We start from the raw sequence: 23177 nt of genomic DNA on the forward strand, positions 1-23177 counted from the left end.
TAGTTTTGCTTTCCTCAAAATGTGCTGGATGCTGTTACCAAGGGAGAATCTTTAAATTCATCTTGTGTCCCCCACCCCCACATTATAAGAAAAATTTGTGCCAATTCCAATTCCATTTCTTATTAGCATTGTATTTGAGTGGTAGGCTCCATTTGCACAATAAATTTAAATGCACATTTCCTGCACCAAAGAATCCTAGTAAAAGTAGTTTGTTAAGGGTGCTGAGAATTATAGCCCTGTGAAGGGTAAATCACAGTTCCCAGGATTATAGGTTGTAGGAGGAGATGTGATTTAAATGTATAGTGTTTGCCCAGTCAAAGTTACTCAACAAGAGTGTTTGGGATCCTCCTAATTCAGTTCATTAAATTCAGAGGTGTTGGAATCTATAATCATTTAGGGGTCATATATGGGCCGTATTCCAATTGTTTGAAGACAAAGGGAACCACTCTTTTACTCATCCTCTGCAATCTGCGTAGTCAGTGGTAGAGAAGATAGCCTATTCATCCCATCCATACCCCATTTATCCATTCACTCACTGTTCACTGTCCCCACAATTAAAATTTAAAAGAATTCATAATCCAGTTTATCACCAGCAAAGAGAAAGTCAGAGTTTTGTGAATAACTGAAGGTAGATTCCCCCGCCTTGTGAAATAATTGGGTTAAGCTATGCAATGGACTACAGATCAATTATGTGCCTTTCTGTGAATTTGCAAAGACCATAACGAGGTTGATTCACTAGATGAGTATGAATATCACATCACTTGAAATATTCATGGGAGGCTCATTGTAGGTAACACATCCTTCTAACTATCTCTCTCACTCTCCTCTAGACATTCCAAATGAGAAATAACTGTGTTGCTTATTGAAACATGAAGTTTTCAGCATATAGTCTAATGCCTTCAGGCAACAAATTACCTAGTTTGTAAAGTAGCAGTTCACAGTGATGTATTAACATGATTAAAATAAATCTGGGCACATGTGGATAACACACACGAGTATTAACAGGTTATGCAACTGGAAATGCTAGCAGATACAAAGGCCCTTGGGGTGGATTTCTTACTGCAATGGAAATATTTTGGAACACCTTGTCTGCCGTTGTAGATGCTGTTGTACTAAAGAATCATCAGTAAATAGGGAGTACCTAATCACTGAGCAGCTTCATAAAAATGACAAGCTTTTCCTGCAGGTGCCTTACCCCATGATAAAAGACTAAAAATAAGTCTTAGAAATCAATAATTGCACCCTATATAACTTGGGAAGCTAATGGTACTCATGGTGTGATATCTTTTACATTTAATATTGGCAGCTCTGCACATCCAAGTCACTAAAACTGATCGGTAGACAAGAGCAAGAAGGAACACCTGCAGAGTGCATGGGTTTGGCTTTTTTCCCCTTCCTTTTGATCAGCACTTAGGCACTGAAAGTCAAGATGCTCTTTCTATCTAAAACCCCCACAGGAGAAAAATCAGATGAAAAACCAGAAAGGGGGGGGTGTCAAAAGAAGCATGCTTACCCAATGAACACACCAAAGCTATAGAAACTGGATTGCACCTGCTCCAGCTCAAACATTTGAGAACAAGAAACAAATGGCAAATGGCAAATGTTATTGGGTATATTCATTCCAGTTGTTGCCTTGAACAAGTAGTTATAAAACCAAAGCTGGAGCTCTGGTTCCTACATCACCATTCACTACTTTCAGGCTGTATGTTACTTGAGTTCTCCCCTCCTTTCTTTTTGAATTTGGAGGTGCCGTTCTATCCTCGTGTATACCTGCATGACAGTCCGTCTTGAATTTATTGCTCAAACAAATGCCACACATTTACTGTTGATGGTCCTGATTTCCATGGCTATGGCAATATGTTTGTTTTTTGTTCTTGCAAGTTACCCAACATCAGAACAATTGTAAGTCAGGTGCAGTGGTTGGACTAGGACTTGGGAGACCGGGGTTCAAATCCCCACACAGCCATGAAGCTTACTAGACCACCTTGGGTCAGTCACAGTCTCTCAGCTTCACATACCTCATGGCAAAGAGGAGGAGGATCACCATGGGATGTCACCTTGAGCTCCTTTAAGGAAAGGTGGGGTATCATCAGCATCAGCATCATCTCATTTTCCTTACATCATGCAAGGAAAGAAATTGTAGTCCTTAAAGTTTGCAACTTGTTCTAATTGGATCACTTGCATTTGCTGCCTTCACAAACTTATATCACATTTACTCTCTTAATAGAGCCATTTATGTTGTTGCCTTCAAGGCTAGCTGCAGAGATGGATCCCATAGCAAAATAGGCAGATGGTGCATGTTAATTCATTAGTAAGTAATTATTTCGATGAAATGTGTAACAAAATGACACTAGGCATATGAAGACAAAAATTATCTATGATCCATCTGCAATATATTCATTATTATTTTTTAAGCCAAGTCTTTCATTTACTTTGTAGACTACAGGATTTGTCTGCTAATTTTGGACATCTTTTTTCTGAATAGTCTTTGCCATTCTTTTTTGCATTGCTGCTCCTGCTGACAGTGATGTTTGTTCAGACTCAGAAAAACTCCATCTGAAAGAGCGCGAATTAACCTTCATGTATAAGCTTTGATTTATGACTTATTCAGTTTGATTGAAAATGGAGGTAGAATTTCAAGACTTTAGTGCAAACCTGCCCAAGGGTTAGATAGCACCTTATCGTTCCAGTGGATAAGAACAAATATTTATGTGTATCACATCTTCTTTGATATGTATGGAATGGAATATAATTTATTACTATGGATTTTATGTGAAGCTACAATGTAAGATTTCAGCAAGAACAAGCCCTGAAAGAATAATCTCTTGTAATATCTTTCCTCAGAAAAACAACCATGGGTGTATGTAAACAACCATCCACCTTTTCACTTTGAAAGGTTCATAACTCAGGGCTAGAGCAAATATTTTGCACCTTGGAGTTCCCAAGCTCAAACTCTTGAGAACTGCTACCAGTGAGTGTCTACAGTACTGAATTAGAAGGACCAGTGGTCTGATCACAATACAGAACAGCTTGCTGTGTGACTATGCTTATTACAAATGAAACCTAATGAAAGATATGTGAATGAGAAACATGGCTCATTTCATGTTCTTAACCCACCTAGATTCATTCTTGCTGCCATCTGAAAGACAGCAGCTGCTGTTCCAATATATTCAGTTTTGTATTGATGCTTGCCTCATCTCTCTCCTCTAACAGTAGAACATTTGCCTAGGATATGGGCACAATTCCAGTTTAGTCCCATTATTTGCAATGTGCTGACATAACTGCTGGCATACCTTCTCCTTGAGGTTTATGCATTGGGTGAATAAGCTCAGGGACAGGGATGTTCCTTAGCAACTATGCCTATTTGAAAACGGTTCCTTTGCCACCTTCCAAATGGAGGCACACGGATGAAAATCTAATATTCCGCCTTATTGGAAAAGGGTATTATCTCAATTACACTGCCGCAAATGAAATCCCAATCTGTTCTGCTGTGTACAAATTAAAACATCTCGAACATGGTTTTCATTGATCCCCACAGAGCTTAAGAACTGATGGTATATATATATATGGAAAGCCCTGTGCAGTGAAGGGTGTCTAAGAAATGATACTTTGGATTTAAAACAGCATTAGATAAGAGTGAGATTTCTTAGTTACACATGAAAGACTTTATCTCAATGTATAATTAATCTGTTTAAAGCAAAAACAAAAGTTTTTCATGGATAAATTATGGATCTTTCTAATGGTACTCTGACACTGAAATATATTGTCGGGCTTGGGTATAATGTGAGACAAATCAGATTTGGTGTTTGTGTATGAGAGAACAGTATTTCCAATTATAAGCACAGGGATGCCATTTCACTAGAGGACAATTACAATTCAGTCCTTGTGTTGGGCGTGGTAGGTTCACAGCAAGATTCATAGGTATGCAGTTGGGTTTATTTATTTTTCTGTTTATTTTTTAAAACAACACACTGCCTGGCATTTAATACCAGGGCTGTTTTTCAGCCAGAACTCAGTTCTAGCAGCTCTCAGGAAGACACCATTTCCATTATAAGAGAACAAGGGAGGTATTCGTGGTGAGTTCTGACATCTCTTTTTCTACAAAAATAACGCTGCTTAATATAATTATTAAACTGATGCTGCTGTGCTAAAAGATTCTCCAGCATTTATTTTAACCATTCTCTATTAATTTGTGTGGAAAAATAATTGCATTTGAAAATTATCAAAGAGAAGAGAAAACTTTGGTAAAATTCACATAGGTGGAGAGCAGGGTTTTGTTGTGCTTGCCTCAACTCTGAGGTGCTTGAGGGGTGTCTGTGAGTGTCCTTTAAATTTTCAGATCGACTTACCATTGGTCTGCTCTTTGAAATCTTCCTGAGTGCTTGCATTTCAGTCAAACCTCAGGGGGAAATATCATGACCTAATTCCTCCTATGGGGCTTTTTCAGATCAGGAAGCTTAGTAGCCAGGAAAGCTGCAGAGTGCGAGAGAAATGTTTACTGGGACAAAAAACTCATACACCATACTTAACCACCTCACAATGACAAGGTAAGCAAAACAAGAAACAAAACCCTGCACTCACTGAAATTCTTGAGAAATTATAAAGTATTCTATGGATGAGACAGAAACATGGAAACTTCTTTCACAGAAGATGACAACATGATAGAAATTGGTGGACAGATTTCAGCACAGCACGGTACTAAATTAATCACATACACACAGTGTAGATTCCTTTTTTAAAAAGTTGGTGTTTAGGACTACAATTCTCATCATTCCTAGATGGTGGTCAAAGATAAAATGAGTTCTATCCTAAAACATCTGGAGGGTAGCAGCTTGGGGAAAGCTGATAATCTAGTGCATGATACAAAAATCTCTGGTTTTCTTTCCCAAAGGATATGTTAATGATTCAGTTCAAGTTAGCTCAAGTTTGCGAATAGATATGAATGCAAGCATATAACATCACCCATGACACAAATGGAACATCCACTACAACAGGTTGAAACCTTAAAGTATAGCAATTAACGTCACTGTGTGAATGTAAAACATCTCACTGTAACGGGACATAGTAATGTAGTCTTGTTAAAATAGACCTAATGACACTTGTCTTTCCTCCCGCCTTTCCATTTTTTTGGTATCATATGAAATTACAGTGGGATGGGAAACCTGTAAACAGGGATCGGCTTCTCCTTCACTTTTCATATTATTCTGAGACTTGTTGTCTTTGAAGACAGTGATGATATATTAGTTGAGTTTACATTTGGCAAGTTATGGAATGCATTTAGAGTCCTTTGCTTTCATAATCTGCAAAATAAAATGAAATCATTATTGAATGCAGGTAAGTGAGCCAAGAATGCAGCCTGCTAATGAAAGCAACATTTTATATTTGGAGACTTATTAATTCTTTTTATTCCATTTTTTTACTTCCTGAACCCTCTGGCTGCCATGACTTTGCAGTAGTCTGGGAGAGTAGAATCCAATAGATGAGATTGTAGATCAGAGTTTCAGGTGGTTGTGGGCAATAGAGTATCAGTAAGTGCCTTTTGTGTCACACATTGAGCACCCCCACTCCCTCTACCCACCACAGATTCCCTTTTCTGCCCCTCCCCTTTCCAGCCCTGCTGTTCCCCTGCTGCCACACCCCTTCTGTCTTTGGCCCTTCACTCATAAAACTAAAGCAAGTATTCTCCAGTATAACAGCCTCCTATTGTCAAAGAAAAAACAATGCAAACCTTTGAAATTGATTGCCTTTTAGAGCTTTTCTGTAGGCCAGCACAGGGAGTGCACAGTCGAGCAGTGGAGATTGTTGTGCGACTCTGCTGTGATTAGCATCTAAAGGGATGAAAAGTAGAGAATGACTTTTGGTTTTTGTTTGCAAATGCCAAGCTACTCATTAATATGCTTTCCCTCAACAAGTAAGCAAATTTTGACATATGCATTGGAAATCATGTCTCAGATCTGGTGAGAACTTGACTGGCACCTCCATGTTAGAGCTGAGATTTGTGGGAATGCTGTGCTGCCAAAATGGGCTGCTGCCAATCATACATTGTCCAATTGTACAACTGATGGCAGTTCCAGAACACTCTGAAGACACACGTGTAAGAGCTGTCTCAGGCCAGCTTGTTTTTGTAGCCCTTGATCCATCTAAATACACATGAATGCTCCAGGGTTTTCCAACTCCCTTCTATGCAGAGAAATCCCCAGAAAGCACACTGGGAGAGTGTGGGAGGAAATGTCCTTCATGCAACAACATGAAAAAGCACCACAGTTATGTAGCACCCAAATGGCCCTTGGTTCAAAGTTTGTGAAAGTATTTTAGAAATACTTTTTTGTAGAAACTTGGTGGGTTTTGAAACATCTAACTATGTTCCATGTGCTTTTTCCAGCACAATTGATTCTTTGCACCATGTATCCATGAAGTACAGGGCTCTCTTGGGAAATAATGTAAAATAGATTAGGGGATTAAACATGAAGAAATTGGTTTCCACTGGCTATATTATTAATCTTTTTCTAAAATAAGTTTTTCATTAAGACCTTTTATTGAACACCCCAACAGAAGCTTCCTAATCAATAAAGGAATTCATTCCAAAAAGAAAAGGGGAGGGGTGGTTAGAAAATGATGCACATGGAATTGGCTCTAGGTTAATACATAGATTTAAAAATTAGTTTATTCTCCAAAGAAAAACCAATTGGCAGTGAGTTTCCATGGACTCAAAGCAACATAATAGAATATAAATCGCTTTCAAAGTGCTGACTCTGTTGCACACTTGTTTAATGTGGAATATATTCAATTCTGTATGGATGTAATGCATACCAAATTTATCTTGGTGGTGTCTGTTTAAAAATAATAGGTTCTACCCTGGACTCATTAAACTGATAACTATTAAGTATATTGGTTGAACAGATGACACTGGATCAACTCTTGTGCAATCAGATGGACTACAATAGGATTGGCTTGGTTTCTGCAAGGGCAGGGAGTGCATAAGTGTAAAATGGATTTCATTGCCCCAAATGTCAGCTTAATTTAGCTTTACTATAGAGAAATAAATATGTGAAGCTGCTAGAATGAATCACTACAGCTACAATGATCAGGGCTGGCCCAATATTAAGGCACATGTGGTGAACAAAAAATAAAGGTGTTTTCCGCCCTCCCCTCCCCCAGGAAGAAGGTGTGAGTGAAGATCTACATCAGGAACAAGAGTGGGAAGAGACCAGTAGCACCTCCTATTCACCAAGAGGCTGTGTAGGAATAATGGAGAGGACAGGAGGCTGAATGCAGGTGAGCTGTGCAGAAGCATGCTGGCAAGTGTGCTCCAAGCAAGCTGCCGGCTAGCTCTGCAGAGGCTACTTTTATTAGCAGAAGTCAACAATTGGAAACTGTAGTGAAATCGCCCTGAGCTTAACGTATTTCCATCTACGCACATTTCCAGCATTAGCAAATACACGAGTCAGTAGGTGCTTCCCTCAAATGTCCCCCCAATACTTGATTACTTCTGTGTCCCCCCCATCATGCTCCAGCTAAGTGATATGTCTAACAAACAAATTGTAAGAGGACAAAAGGTCGGGGGGGGGGGACTCTGTTTTCTAGCCAAGAAGGCAAAAGGTCAGGGAAAGCAGGCGTAACGCTCCTTGACACACTGTTGCATGTCTGGTGCGAGGTTTGCCTTTGCAAAGCGGAGCGTTACCTCCACAAGTCTGCTGTAGAGGTGGCATGAGGCGCATGGCAAGGAGTAAGTAGGCTCATCTGACAGCTGCAGAATCAGCAGGTGAAACATTTACTGGAGGCTCGATCTGCTGCCCATGTGGATTCTGCCACCGACGGCAGTTACCTCACCTTGTGGCATGCACTCAGAGTTTGGGATCCTACATTTTTGTTCTTTCTTTGAAGGAGAGTTCCATGCCTGGAACTAGAGTCTGCAGTAATGGGGAAACTGGGTTAAGTGGCAGTCCCACCCAGCACAGGATTCGAGTGCTAGCTCTTGAAAAGGTTGTAGAGCAATTTTAAAGCTAATTTATGGGAAGTGTTGACAGGTGTTGTGATCATTCATTTTTGGCATGACTCATTCCTTAGGGGTGATTTTATAAATGCTCCGTGCCCTTAAAATAAGGATGGAATAGAAGATGACATATGCACATGACAATCAATGAAAGGCAAATCAATTAAAATGTCAGATGAAAGATGTGTGCAAAGGCAATTAAAAGAGTGACAAAGTGTAGTGGTGTCTGCAGATAAAGATTACATTTCAAAATGGGTAGAGAATTTTGAAGTAAATGAGAATGTGGACTTTAGGAAGGTGTCTGCCCTGAGTCCACTTTTTAATGCTTCTACCATTAACAGAAGAAACTCCTGGTGCTGCTTCTATTTGGGGGCAGAAATAATCCACTCATCCCTACATTTTCTGGCATTATTCCCACAATACGTTTCTTCTTAGCCACTTGATGACATTTTCCAGTCTGTTGTATATTGGTAAAAAATGTTCTGCTCCTTGCTGATAAATATTATCAAGCTTTCTCCATAGGACAAAGAGTAATTTTACTGGAAGTCTACATGTGACCATGGACCACAGTTTAATTTGTCTTGATTTCGAGTTCAGTGCCAACAATAGCTGAAAAATTAGGTCCTATATTTGTAAATGCATGTATTATGGGAAAACTATGGCACAATATTGAACACCTTCACATACATTTCCTATTATCCTTGTAAAGGATTGTGTTGTTCAGGTAGATATTTTTAAGCATCCTCCCACTGTCTGGAGTTGTCAGCTGGTGAAGGTGAGATAGTACATAACCCTGAGGGCATCGTGTGCAGTCTTTTAAGAGCAAAAGAAGAAACATAAATTGGCCAAGCACAAAGGAAGGCAACCATAGCTGCTGACAAGTGCAATAGGTTGATACTATTTCAGGAAGAAGCATTTGCAAAGTACTGTAAGCAAGTTCACAAGTCTTGCAACAGTCTCTGAATGATTTCGTAGGTGGAACACATCACTTGCTTTTGATAAGCATTTATTAAAGCTAAATGGTGCTCGATATTTGTTTTACAGCCCAATCCTAACCGTGTTTACCTCAGAGCAATTTCCATCAATGCAAAATGTTACTTCCAAATTAGTATGCTTAGGACTGCAGTGCTAGGATTTTTGATGCTGGCAATTAAGCAGGGCTAAGACAAAACTAATTATTTTATTTTGTACAAACGTTGAGCTGCATCAAAAGCCCCACACCCTTCTGACAATTTCCCACAGTGTCTGTGACAGTGTTTGCAACATTGTTCCAGCTTCTTCTCAGTTGCTTTCTCAGTTGGCTTTGTTTGTCTTCAGGGGTGTTGTTATGCAGGCAAATACAATTGACCACATAGCTTTGTGATGGCCTTCAGTTACGGTGTGATACCCACTTGACTGAAATCATGGATGAGATTGATGGCTTCAGCTACTAGTGCTCTTACTCTCAATGGACTTTGTTTGCCTTCACTGACATCGCCATATGGCCAAGATGAATGGATGTGTAGCATTGTAACACCATCTCATTCGCTATTTGATCATTGGTTGGCTGCGGTAGCCCATGTGATTAACATAGGAATTAGAATGCGGTGGATGCGGGGGAAATGACAGAAGCAGGAAGGGATAGGGAATGCAATGTCTTTGATTCCTCCCCCCCCCCCAAGTACCTGTTTCCTCTGAACAGAGGGTGCACACACACTGGGGGCCACGGGGCAGAGAGTGAAGGAGCCAGCCACAGCATTCCAGCCCTCACTGCTGACTGCAGGCACCCCTATTCCGGTGCCCCCTCAAAAATCAAGAGTGATGTTCTCCTCCAACTAGAATCCAGAAGCACAAGGCACTGAGAGGAGAGGAGAAGCAGTGGATGTGGGCACTAGACTGGGCTGCGTTGGGCTGCCTCCTGATAGTGCCTCTAAGACAGGGGTAGGCAACCTAAGGCCCGTGGGCCAGATGCCGCCCAATCGCCTTCTCAATCTGGCCCGCAGACAGTCTGGGAATCAGCGTGTTTTTACATGAGTAGAATGTGTCCTTTTATTGAAAATGCACCTCTGGGTTATTTGTGGGGCATAGGAATTTATTCATTCACCCCCCAAAAAAGATAGAAGATGATAGATAGATGATAGATGATAGATGATAGATTAGATAGATAGATAGATAGATGATTGATTGATAGATAGATAGATAGATAGATAGATAGATGATAGATAGATAGATAGATAGATAGATAGATAGATAGATAGATGATAGATAAATAGATATAGATGATAGATGATAGATAGATAGATGATAGATAGATAGATGATAGATAGATAGATAGATAGATAGATAGATAGATAGATATAGATAGACAGATGATAGATAGATAGATAGATAGATAGATAGATGATAGATAAATAGATATAGATGATAGATGATAGATAGATAGATAGATGATGATGATAGATGATAGATAGATGATAGATAGATAGATAGATAGATAGATAGATAGATGATAGATAGATAGATAGATAGATAGAGATAGATAAATAGATAGACAGATGATAGATAGATAGATAGATGATAGATAGATATAGATAGATAGATGATAGATAGATAGATAGATAGATAGATGATAGATAGATAGATAGATAGATAGATAGATAGATAGAGAGAGAGATAGATAGATAGATAGATAGATAGATAGATAGATAGATAGATAGATAGATAGTCTGGCCCACCACATGGTCTGAGGGATGGTGGAATGGCCCCCAGCTGAAAAAGGTTGCTGACCCCTGCTCTAAGAGATGTGTCAAGCACTGTAGAACCAGCATGATGGGGCTGTGTGACTGGCTCTATAGCAGCAGCACTGCTGCTGTCCACAGAGCCACTGTCTTGGATCCTGCTGCTCCTAGCACTGCTGCTGCTCTTGTGGTGCAGGTGGGAGACCGACCAGCTGACGCCGTACTTGGCGGGTGTGATCCACCCCAGCATGGCCCATCCCGGTGTCTCTCTTTCTGAGCGTTGGTTCCTCCAATGCCTGGGAAATGAATGCTGGACAATGTTGGGGGCACTGTGTGGGGCTGCCTGCTTCACACCCCTTCAAAAATTCATGTCCAGGACCATGGCCCCTATGGAAGCCCCCACACTGCATCCCTGATTTCACCCTGCCCACTGTTGGATTCAGCCCCACCAACAGCTGCATGTGGTGCATGGCAAATTACCACTAAGAGCAGCTTTGAGGGACAAGGCCAGCCCACAGCCACAGCAGCCAGAGCAGACAGGAATCCCTGCCATAGGAAAATGCCACAGCCCATTTGCTCCAATTGGATATCTTGAATTTAGCCTGCCTGCACAATTGGGTCAAGGGTTGGCAGGGCTGTGGTGGGCTCCCTCCTAACGGGTGGGTCTGACTGCGTCCAACAAGGACTCCCTTCAGGTCTGCTCTCCATGGATAAAAAACAAACACACCTCACACATGGCACCGCAAGAAAGCAATGTTTCCATGACAACATCATGGGCAGACCCATCTTTGAATGCCACTGTGTTTAATGTGGTAGGAAGTAGGAAGTAGGAAGAGATTGAAAACTCGGGCCCTGTTTCCATTGGGGAACCCCCCCCCAAAAAAAAAAAAAAAACCTCTACATTTCCCTTGAATAGCCACATTTCCTTTAATTCTGGATAAAATGACAGAGAGCTACGCTAATGATCCTAAATATGTGACGAAATGGGACTGTTAATGTAGGAGCTTTGAAGGAATGCAGACTGCTGATGTGCTAGTGTGGCTGAGTAGTGGTGAAGTACTGAAGAACCAGCAGAAAAGTTGCTCTCTTACTGGAGTGATGAGAATGGGGCTTTGACATGGTCAACCCCTAAATACCACCAGTGTGTCAGCAAGGCAGAGCAACAACTGAGCCATAAATTGTAAAGATATACAATCCAGAGCAACACATATAGAGGAGGGGAAATAGTACATGTCAGTGCCATGTAGGGTTTATGTTTTCCAGCTCTAACTCTTTACCAGCCAAGTCTTTTTAAAATAGAAGGCCAAGCCAAGAACACCAGGAGACATTCTAATTGTGCATGTTATTTTGAAACTGGCTGGGGTTGCCTTGTGCTTATTTGTCTTTTGGCATGAACTTAACAGCAAAATTATGTTTCCAGACATGCACTTAGGCCACATCAAACTGTTCTTCATCTTTGGACAGCTTTAGCATTGCAGCCCAAATTAATTAATTAACTTGTGTTCCTTAGTTTAACTCATTCTCATTGTCTTTGTCCCTTTATTCCCAAGTGCGGGAGCAAATTAACATTTCCATTTTTCTCAACCCACACACCCTTCCTCTACTCTGAGGCTTTTTTCTTTTCTTTGCCTGTGCTTTCTGCCTGGTTGCAATTTGTGATTTTTTTAAAATAAAAAAAACCCCAGAAAATTCAAAGGAAATGTTAATTATCCCATGTTTCACTTTTCTGTTTAATACATAGTCATCTCATTACTTGATATGGGACGCATGCCTTTAGGAGCAGAAACAGACAGTTTTCATCTTATTCTTTCAGGTTTTCCTCCTCAACAACAGCAAATAAAAAGAAGAAAATCCATGTGGGTTTGGGATTCTGATATAAACTTTTCATATGGATTCCTCCATGTAGGGAAAGTGTTAAGTCAGATTTGGCTCTAAGTGTGCTAAAAAGAAAAACAGGTGATGCATTTAGATAACCTAATGAAAAAAGCAGTAGGGCAAACAGAGCTAGGAAAGAAGATAATATGCATCCATGCTGCCATCTAGTGATTATAAAAGTACAAATAAGTTTTTTGACACATGCAACATTATGCTGCGCCACACCTATGACATTGCTGTTTCAATACATCCTTGGTATGGCTCCAGCATTTTATTTATTTATTTATTTAAGCCCTGAACTTTCCAGTTGTATTTGATAATTTTCTTTTCAGATGTAGCTCTTCCAAACAAAACTTTTGCTGCATTCCCACCTCCCGATACAGTGGTACTTCAGGTTACATACGCTTCAGGTTACATATGCTTCAGGTTACAGACTCCGCTAACCCAAAAATAGTGCTTCAGGTTAAGAACTTTGCTTCAGGATGAGAACAGAAATCGTGTTCCGGTGGCTTGGCGGCAAGGGGAGGCCCCATTAGCTAAAGTGGTGCTTCAGGTTAAGAACAGTTTCAGGTTAAGATCAGACCTCCGGAACGAATTAAGTACTTAACCCGAGGTACCACTGTAAATATCTGTAGATTTCTGAAGGCTGCTTTGTGTAGGTCTTGATAAAGACTTATATATGAACATATAAATGAGGCCTCTGGATAGGTGATAATTCTGGGTCGGTGTTCTTCTTCATGTGTACAAGGTTCTTTTTTGCAGTGTCCACACAACACTGTTGTCATCAGAATGCCGTTTCCTATTCCCCTCCCCCAATTTTATTCAGATTTACCCTTTTCAGGGGAAATCCAAATACAGTTTTAAGACTCACCTGTGATATCTCAGTGAAGCATTTGCAATTTTCATCTCTCATCTGGAAGCACCCTGAACAGATTCAGGTCTCTCGCATGGAATTTCAAACTTGTTATGGGACTCACCCTGCTATGCTGCAGGGTAACGTGACCTATTTCTGGTAGAACCATGTGAGAGAGTTCAATGAAAGCTGAATTTTAAAAGCAGAAAACAACTAGCATTTTTGTCACCAGCTATAAACATTCTTAAGGCAAAACTTCTGCTTCAGTTGCTTGCCATTTGTACTTGCCATGCCTTGTTTGCATTCTTAATGTTTTCTTAACTAACTGCTTTCAAACATTCACTGATCAATTCCCAACACTACAGTCTAGGTTCAGGCCCATACAATTTGACTAAATTTTGTAGAGATGCGTAAACAATTTCAGATTGGAGTCACATAAATGTTGGTAGTGTTTTGTTATTATTACTCTGAGGCACACATGGAATGTCTGTGCCTTGTGTGTTCTTCCTTTCACAGAGGGAGCAAGAAAAGAATGTGTGTGCAGTTTTGTTACCTCCACTGGTAAGACCTTTGCAGTGGTGGCTTCTATCCAGTGGTATTCCCTTCCAAAAAATATGCAGCTAGCTTCTGATTTTAAAGAAAGTTTTACAAACCTATCTATTTTCACAGGCTTCTCGTTGCATGTTCTGCTGCTATGGTTTATGGCATTTTGAAGTGTTTTTGGCCAAGCCTTGTCCAATTCATTCATTCTTTTATGATATTTAGCAATATCATTCAATTCCTATCAGCCCTAACAAGCATGGCCAATAGTCAGGGGTGATGCAAATGGTACTTCAACAACACTTGGATGGCCAAAAGCTCTGTACACCTAGTAAATTGTGCACATTTCTTGAAAACCACCTTGTGTAATGTGTATGATGTCAGCCATTTTTAAAAAACGAGGGCATAGTGTTTTAGACACAAGCTATATTTGAGAGAGATCAGTAAGAAATTGGTGTGATGTCTTTACACTGGATATTATTATTATTATTATTATTATTATTATTATTACTTCATATGTCAAGCTTTTCCATGTTTGTAAACATTAGGCTATGAAATTCAGTTTATGATTTCTTATATGACATGAAGCAGCTGATAAAGACACGAAGAGATGTAAGAAATTCTGAGGAGCAAAAGTTTTGTAGTGTTTTTAAAATTTCACCTTACCAATTGTTTCCCCCAAGAGCTTTACAGAAAACCTAATTTCCCTATGTTTTTCTCCCTTAGGAGATGCCCTATGCCTTTCTCCATATGAGATTCACACTGAATTATCTGGACAAAATGAGATGCTTGAGAAAGCGATCTGCAGTTTCCTTCCTAGGAGTCCTTGTCATCTGCTTGTTGTTCATGAACTTATACATTGAAGATAGCTATGTCTTGGTAAGTTTGGTGTAGGGAACAAACTACCCTTTAAAACTATTGGATAACAAAAACAAATACAGGTATGTGAGGGTGGGCATTGTCCTCTCCCGTGAGTCATAAAATGTGTGATAGCTTGTCCAAAGGGATTGCTGAACTGTCTGTGGTCTGTGAGACAGAGTGAACAATTACTTATTTGCTGAAGAGATGAGTCTGAAAGCAATGATAGCATTGCCTGTTGGAGCCTTCTTCATTTCTGCATGATTTATTGAGCAAATGTGAAGCACTGAAACATCAGCCATGCTGCACATCTTGAGTTCAGAAAAAGATGGAATCTACCCAAAGCTCTAGCAATGTTGGCCAGGGGAAAGGGGTAGAAGGTTTCAGGATACTGGATGCTGAAGCTGCAAACATACAGTTCTGGTTTGTCTTCAGCTGGAGTCATTTAGAATCCTTCAGCCACTTCCTAAATGTCTGTGTTTTTATTGGGGGGAGAACAAACGGCCATGTTGGCTCTGACCAAAGGTCCATCTATTCTCTTTCCAATGGCAACCAGCCAGCTGCTTCTGGAAACCCACAAAAAAGAGATAGTATGAAATGGATGGGCTGTGGTTTGTCCTCCACATTTGCCCACCCAAGATGACTTTGAAGGGAGGATTCTCCCAACTTAGAAGAACTGGGCAAAGTAAATGAATTGTTTTTCCAACTGATTACAAAATTCCTTGCTATTAAAACACCACAGAAAGGATTCACTTTTGTATATGGCTGTTCAGGCTTCAGCCAGCAAGACATTTCCAAGTAAGAGAACCCAACATTTGGTCCTTTTTATTTTTTGTATTCTACTCAGCTTTTGATATATGGCTTCTTTTTGTGGCACCATCTGCATTAAGATTGTAGGCAGGATTTTATTTATTAACAAGCCCTAACTTGTGATTAGATGTGATGTGGCTTATACCATATTTTCTGTCAGTCTGGCTGATGCCTCCTTTAGTTTGCTAATTGCTTCAAAATCCCACAGATACATATCTGGGATTTTTTATTTATTGTGGTTTATGCTGTTTCTGTTTTGCTTGTCTTTAGATCTTTTTGTGAACTTCCCAGATGGCCTGATGTATTGTGCTTTATTTGACTTCTTTATAATAAAATGTGTTTTCCCTCCATTGTATATTTCAAAACAAATTTGGCACATCTCATTGCTGAGCCTCTGCTGTGTTTGTCTATTTCTTCCGAGATTTTATGGTTCATTCAGTGTCTGAGATTAGACATAATGAGAAGTAATGCTTTGTACTCACCATAGTTAAGTTCACACATTATGATCTGAACTTTCAGACAAGCTATGATCTAGAGACACTTCGTGGTTTTTGTTAATATATATATGGTACAACCTATGACTTGCAAACTAGCTTCAGACCATGGTTGCAGATCCTGCATTGTCAGTGCCAAACAAACCACAGTTTGTGAGTAGACCAAAGCTCAAATGTTAAAACAAACCACAGTTTAGCTAAACAGACCATGGTTTCATGTTACATCTGAGCTTATCCTATATATTAGGATGTTGGAACTTGTCACTTTTGTTGTTCTTCTTCTTCCTGGACTATCTGATATATTTTATGTGTCCTCATAATAGGAAAGTCTAATGAGAAAGCTACATACATTTTTTAGAGCTTCCTTTCTCATAAATTCAAATTCATGAGAAAAAGAATTATACAGATTCCATGGATCAGTTAAATCCTTAGCCCTCTGAATACTCATGTCAAGGTGGTGGGAGCAGTGATAAAGATGCTCACTTATCCAAGGGGAAAATGGTAAGATGAGGATGCCAGGGAAGATTATATGTGGGATGGCGGCAGGGGGTTGGACTCGATGGCCCTTGTGGTCTCTTCCAACTCTATGATTCTATGATTCTATGGTGTCAGGGATTGGCACAGCTGCGTCATTGCCAAGGCACATTGTCCAGGAATGACCCCTCAACCTCGAGTCTTCTGTTGCTCCAACTCCTTGGTGTTGCTACCTTTTCACCTACCCTCTCTAAGTAAATAAAAAGAATGAGGTGGAGGAGAAGTATTTTCTGTATGCCTTGCCCTCTCCCTCTGGGAGGTGGTATGGATTCATTCCCAGGGGGAGAGAAAAGCCAATGGGCACAGGGTTGGCGTGTTCCTGCCTGCGACATAACAACATATAGTGCCAAGTCATGGAGCATAGTATTCAAAGCCAGCTAGGTTATTTTGGCACCTGAGGCAGAATATCCCTCTCTGTAGCAACAACAATGTTGGCTGCCATTTCATGACAGCCAAAATCTGCTGGCTAATGCAGTCACTTCTCTCTTCCTAATGGCAGGGCTGGTTCTCAGTGGGCAGAGGCAACACTGCTGCCAAAGTCAATGTAAAATCTGAAACCAGCACTGTCCACTCCAAAAAAAGAGGACTTTTGAAGCTTTTTCAATAGTATTGTACAACAAATAGAGACATAGAGCTTTTGGGTTTCCATGCCTTATTCAGAATGCATTCCATGTGTCTAGTAGTCTGCCTTAACCAACACTGCCTAAAATGTGCATTGAGGTTGCCATGGAAAAAAGAAGGAAAATCAACATTTCAATGCAGAACCTCCTTTGAGATGCTACAGCAAAGCGGTTTTCACATCTCTTGAGAGAAATGGCTACAATATACATAGATGAAGCATGGCTTTGAGGTGTCTTGAAGAAGACACTTGCACGGGAGGTAGTTCTGAAATGTACAGCAGTACCTTTCATACAGTCTGGATTTGTTTTATTGGAAACACATTGTGTTCTTGTTTCAAAGGAGTATTTTGGATCTGTACTTCATGGGCAGAACTCATGTTCCATGGGAAAATAATTCTAATATATAATATCGTTATATTCAAATAAAAATGGGAAAGTTATTAATCTCCCCAGGCATGTTAAACAACATCAATGTTTAACAAGCTGTCTATCTATCTGACTGTCAATGGAATTTAATTCTATTCCCCCCCCCCCAAAAAAAAAAAATATATATTATCTTTTCTTAACTTTTGGATGATCTTCTATCTCAGCTTGATAATCAGAGATACAAATTAACCTTCTGACTATGTATTCAGCACAGCCCCTTTATTCCTCCTTGGTTTTAGTCCGACCAGCCAACCTCTAATTAAACAATGTTTCCTATTTCATCCAAATGAGGACAGTATAGTTAACAACTTTTCAACAAGCCAGGATGTTAAACTCTGCTTTGAGGTTGACTGAACATCCCAACTTGCTCTGAAGCTGTTAATCATTGCTTCTGAATTTGGAAGTAATGGGAAAATGTAGTTAATTGGAAGCCTTCCCAAATTGTTTGCCAAAAAAGAATAAAGTGTCTGAAATAACAAAAAATGTATTGATATTTCAGTTTAATAAACCAATATATGATTATCCAAACACAGACATTGTGTTCCTGATCCACATCCTGTACATTAATCCTCCAGTTTAGCAAGTAATATATACACATATTGACAGTGCAGATTCAGAATCACATATCTGAATATATTTCTCTATCCCCTATCAAGTTGGATGTATACTGTTTTTGATGCAAATGATAATGCTTGATTCTACCTGAAACCACCTGCACATGCTTATAACCAGGCTAATAGGGACTAATTTACATATATTTGCTGTGTAAGGATGTGTTTTCATCCCTAAACCCCTTCCCATTCCTCACACTAGCTTCTGAATTGTGAATGTCTTGCTTTTTTCTGTTTCTCTACCAACTGCTAGGATGGAGACAAACAGTTAATCAGAGAAACAGCCACACATCAATTAAACTCAGAGCGATACGTTCACACATTTAAAGATCTGTCCAATTTCTCAGGATCAATAAATGTTTCCTACCGCTATCTGGCTGGCACACCTTTGCTAAGAAAAAGTAAGTATCTGAACATTTCGATTTCATTAAGTAAAGCAAGATTTTTATCTGACCTAATTGCAGCAAGCAGAGAAAAAACTGCAAGTTGGATGTTGCTGCTTAGTAGAGTTGGGTGAAAGAAGCTTTAACTCAGTATTCAATTGATAAACTTTACTTTCCTGCAGAATGTGTATGTCATATATGCAGAGTGCATGAACACAAAAAGGAAGAGGCCTTCATAACCCCCTAAGTTGTGGCACAGTTTTAGGAAGGGCATAGGATTGATACTTAGGTGGCATTAAAAAGTAAAGGTAAAGGTAAAGGTACCCCTGCCCGTACGGGCCAGTCTTGCCAGACTCTAGGGTTGTGCGCTCATCTCACTTAAGAGGCCGGGAGCCAGCGCTGTCCCCAGACACTTCCGGGTCATGTGGCCAGCGTGAGAAGCTGCATCTGGCGAGCCAGCGCAGCACACGGAACGTCGTTTACCTTCCCGCTGGTAAGCGGTCCCTATTTATCTACTTGCACCCGGAGGTGCTTTCGAACTGCTAGGTTGGCAGGCGCTGGGACCGAACGACGGGAGCGCACCCCGCCCCAGGGATTTGAACCACCAACCATGCGATCGGCAAGTCCTAGGCGCTGAGGTTTTACCCACAGCGCCACCCGCATCCCATGCTTAGGTGGCATTAGTGATGAGCAAATATGTCAATTTCATTTTCTCATTTTTCCTTTAGGTCAGTTCTCCACATGTCTACACCAGTTTGTGATTTATTTATTTTTAAACACCTCGTGAGAAATTAATTCAACATTTTTTTGATGTGAATTTCTCTTACTATGCACATTTTATATGCATTTTTCCATAATATACACATTTTTGCAAAGCAATTTTTCCCTAATGTGATTCATTTTTTTACATTATTGTCACTAATATATGTATCTGTATGCACACTTTACCATTGTATTTGCATTTTTGTACACACTACATGGTGTGAGAACTGTATTGCAAAATTCAGAGCAGCACAATTTCAAAGGATAGCTGTGTTCTCGTTCATATGTTGTTTCAGAAAATGCCTGTTTTTTGATTCTTTGAATACCCATACAAGATGAATATGGATCAATTTCCATGCTTTGGATGAATGTTTGTCTGAATTCAAGACACCAACATGTTGTTATCCAATTTTCTCTGACCAACCCCAAATCTATTTTTTAAGCATAATCAGGATATTTCAGGAGCATTGAGTTAAACAGTGAAGACTTCAGCAGAGCTTAATTCTGCCTCTGACACCAATACAATTTTAAATGCATGAGTATGACTGGATCAGAGTCCTTGCTTTATTTCCTTTTTAAGTACAAAAGGGGGAGGGGAGACATTAATTTGCCATTTATTCCCTAATGGATGGAATTGTAAACAGTTTGTGAGCCATAACTTTAAAATTCCCATTCCCCAAACAGAGTGTATAGCATTAATATTATAAATATATTGTTTTCCTGCCAGCATCTTTGTACACATGCCTCCTGGCTTTTTTAGTTCACATCTCACACTACTTCCTGCAGTTAACAACTGATGTTTAATGCAATAGCCTCTATGTGCTCCCAATACATCTTTCTGGAGAAAAGGTATCAAGATTAGCCAATATATATTATCCTTAAAGCAATCAAAAAATCTTCACAATTATATGCATTCAGGAGACCTTTTACTTTGTAAAAAAATATCTCTCCTACCCACCCACCAGACACACAAAACTAGGTAGTTTCAAAAGCCATTTATGATGTGATATTGGGGTGGGATCTGCTATCTAAAAGGGGGAAAGGCAAAAGGCCTGCTGGTCATATATTTTCTATGGCCTTTGTGATTCAGGTAACTTATTTTGAATAAAACAGCAACTCTGCTTTTATCTTGTAGAGATAAAAGGTGAGACCAGTCATGATGGCTATGCTCTGTCTCCACAGCTGGAGGAAGTAATGATTCTGAATGCCAGCTGCTGGAAACCATAAGAGGAGAGGGTGCTGTTGTGCTTGGGGCTTGCTTGTAGGTTTCCCACAGGCAGCTGGTGGGCCACTTTGAAAACAGAATGCTGACTAGATGGGCTATTGGCCTGATCCAGTAGGCTCTTTTTTATGTTCCCATGTTCTGACAATATTTGTAGTCTCTATTTTTAATTATTATTATTATTATTATTATTATTATTATTATTATTATTATTTGCTTCTCCTTTTCAGGGTATCTTACCATTGGACTGTCCTCTGTCAAAAGGAAAAAGGGGAATTATTTGCTGGAGACAATCAAGTCCATCTTTGAGCAGTCAAGTTATGAAGAGCTGAAGGAAATTGCAGTAGTGGTCCACCTGGCAGAGTTTGATTCATCCTGGTGTGATGGGATGGTTCAGGATATTTCACAGAAATTTGCCCATCATGTAATTGCTGGGAGATTAATGGTGATCCATACGCCTGAAGAATACTATCCTGTATTGGATGGCCTTAAGAGAAATTATAATGATCCAGAGGACCGAGTGAAATTTCGTTCCAAGCAAAATGTAGATTATGCTTTCCTGCTTAACTTTTGTGCTAACCTTTCTGATTATTACGTGATGCTAGAAGATGATGTTCGGTGCGCAAAAAACTTCTTGACTGTTGTTAAGAAAGTCATAACCTCACGAGAAGGAACATACTGGGTGACGTTAGAATTTTCAAAGTTGGGTTACATTGGGAAGTTGTACCATTCCCATGATCTCCCTCGCCTGGCTCATTTCTTGCTGATGTTCTACCAGGAAATGCCTTGTGACTGGCTGCTGATACATTTCCGTGGGCTGTTGGCTCAAAAGGATGTGATACGTTTCAAACCATCTCTCTTCCAGCATATGGGATATTATTCATCCTACAAGGGTGCTGAGAATAAATTGAAAGATGATGACTTTGAAGAGGATTCATTTGACCTTCCTGATAACCCACCTGCCAACCTGCACACTAACATGAATGTATTTGAAAACTACGAGGCAAGCAAGGCATATAGTAGCGTCGACGAGTACTTCTGGGGCAAAGCTCCCTCGACTGGAGATTTCTATATGATCGTCTTTGAAAAACCTATTAAAATTAGCAGAATTAAAGTTGTCACTGGGACAGAAGACCGACAGAATGATATCTTGCATCATGGGGCTCTGGAAGTTGGGGAAAAAATTGTTGGTGGCAAAAAAGGGAGGCAATGTACTACTTTCTTGCGGCTAGGGGAGTTTAAAAATGGAAACTTTGAAATTACAAATGTGGAGCACAAAGTCCTTTTTGATATTAACTGTATGAGAATACTTGTTACCAAAAGCCAAAAGGAATGGTTGATCATTCGGAGCATTAGTATATGGACTTCACAGAGCCCAAGTCAATAAGGCAAATGTACCACAGTAGGTTTTCCCCTTCCTTATAAGGGAAGCTGGCCCCATCGCTTGAATCCCAAAAATGGTGCCACTCCCTAAATGACTCCACCCAACCCGATTTTTACTAAAGACATTGTCAATCTGGGAAATCATAAAACAAACAAAAGCAATCTAGTTTTTACTAGTTCAGTCAGGCAATATACAACTACTAGTTTGATGGAATGTTTGAATTTTTTTTAGGAAGTGCAAACAAGTTCTTGTTCATCTCTCAAGCTCCAAATCCACTTCTCTGTTTTCATCTCCCCTCTGGGGGAAAATCTGATGTACTAAACAAAGCAAGTGCTGTTTCATTATTTAAAGGTTTTGTAGGCCTGTGCCAGTATATTGTCAAAAGAATTTGACTCCATCGTATCCACATATAAATTAAAAATGTAATGGTGGTTTGTGTTTGTACAGTGGTTGGTGGTTTGTTTTGTTTTGAAGAAAGTTTTGGTGACAGAACTCCTGTTAATGAAGGTGGTAATCTCTACTGTGAGAACTGTATGAAAACAGTGTTGATACCCTTTGCAACTTATTTAAAATGAAAATACATGCTCTGCTATAAATCTGTAATGCTCATTCTGTTCACCTCAAGTTCTGTAAACTATTATTGATCTCAGTCACCATGTATGGTCCTACCATGATTCATTACATTGAAATGATGCACCAATTCAATTTTTAGGTTCATTCCCCAGTATTCAGTTTGAATTACGGGAGTAGCCTTTCTGTTTTTCATTATCCGTCGTATTATACTTTAGGGTTCTTTTTGGTCTTCATGTTCAGCACAGAGGAGACTTAGATATGTGACAGCTGCAGAAACGCAGACAATTCTGTAACCTACAAGGAAGATGTGGGGAACCTTTGCCCTCCAGATGTTGCTGAACTCCAACTCCTATTAGCCCCAGCATGCAAGGCCAATGCAGATGGAGGGCCATCGGTTGCCTATAGGTTTTGATGTGCTTATGGAGCTCCAACCCTAGGAGCTACTAAGTCAAAGTTCTTGGGGGCTGCAATACAAGAAGAGCCAAGGACAGCTGTAGGAAAGAAGGCCATCCTGGCCTTGGG

The 23177-nt window shown here is 39.9% G+C and overlaps 1 protein-coding gene across 4 annotated transcripts in view; it reads left to right on the forward strand.

The window, feature by feature from the left end:
- The window catches only part of MGAT4C (MGAT4 family member C), a 323932-nt gene extending 301419 nt beyond the window's left edge, over positions 1-22513 (forward strand). For all 4 annotated transcript variants that reach the window (XM_079991837.1, XM_079991838.1, XM_079991839.1 and 1 more), the window contains 3 exons: positions 14705-14857; positions 18585-18732; positions 20929-22513. In XM_079991837.1, the coding sequence (XP_079847963.1) occupies positions 14705-14857; positions 18585-18732; positions 20929-22085 (1458 nt within the window). In that variant the 3' untranslated portion in view covers positions 22086-22513. The remainder of the gene's footprint in view (positions 1-14704; positions 14858-18584; positions 18733-20928) is intronic.
- Positions 22514-23177: the final 664 nt, after the last annotated feature.

Source organism: Podarcis cretensis (genome assembly GCF_951804945.1).
Source record: "Podarcis cretensis genome assembly, chromosome: 10".
In the NCBI taxonomy this organism is placed as follows: domain Eukaryota; kingdom Metazoa; phylum Chordata; class Lepidosauria; order Squamata; family Lacertidae; genus Podarcis; species Podarcis cretensis.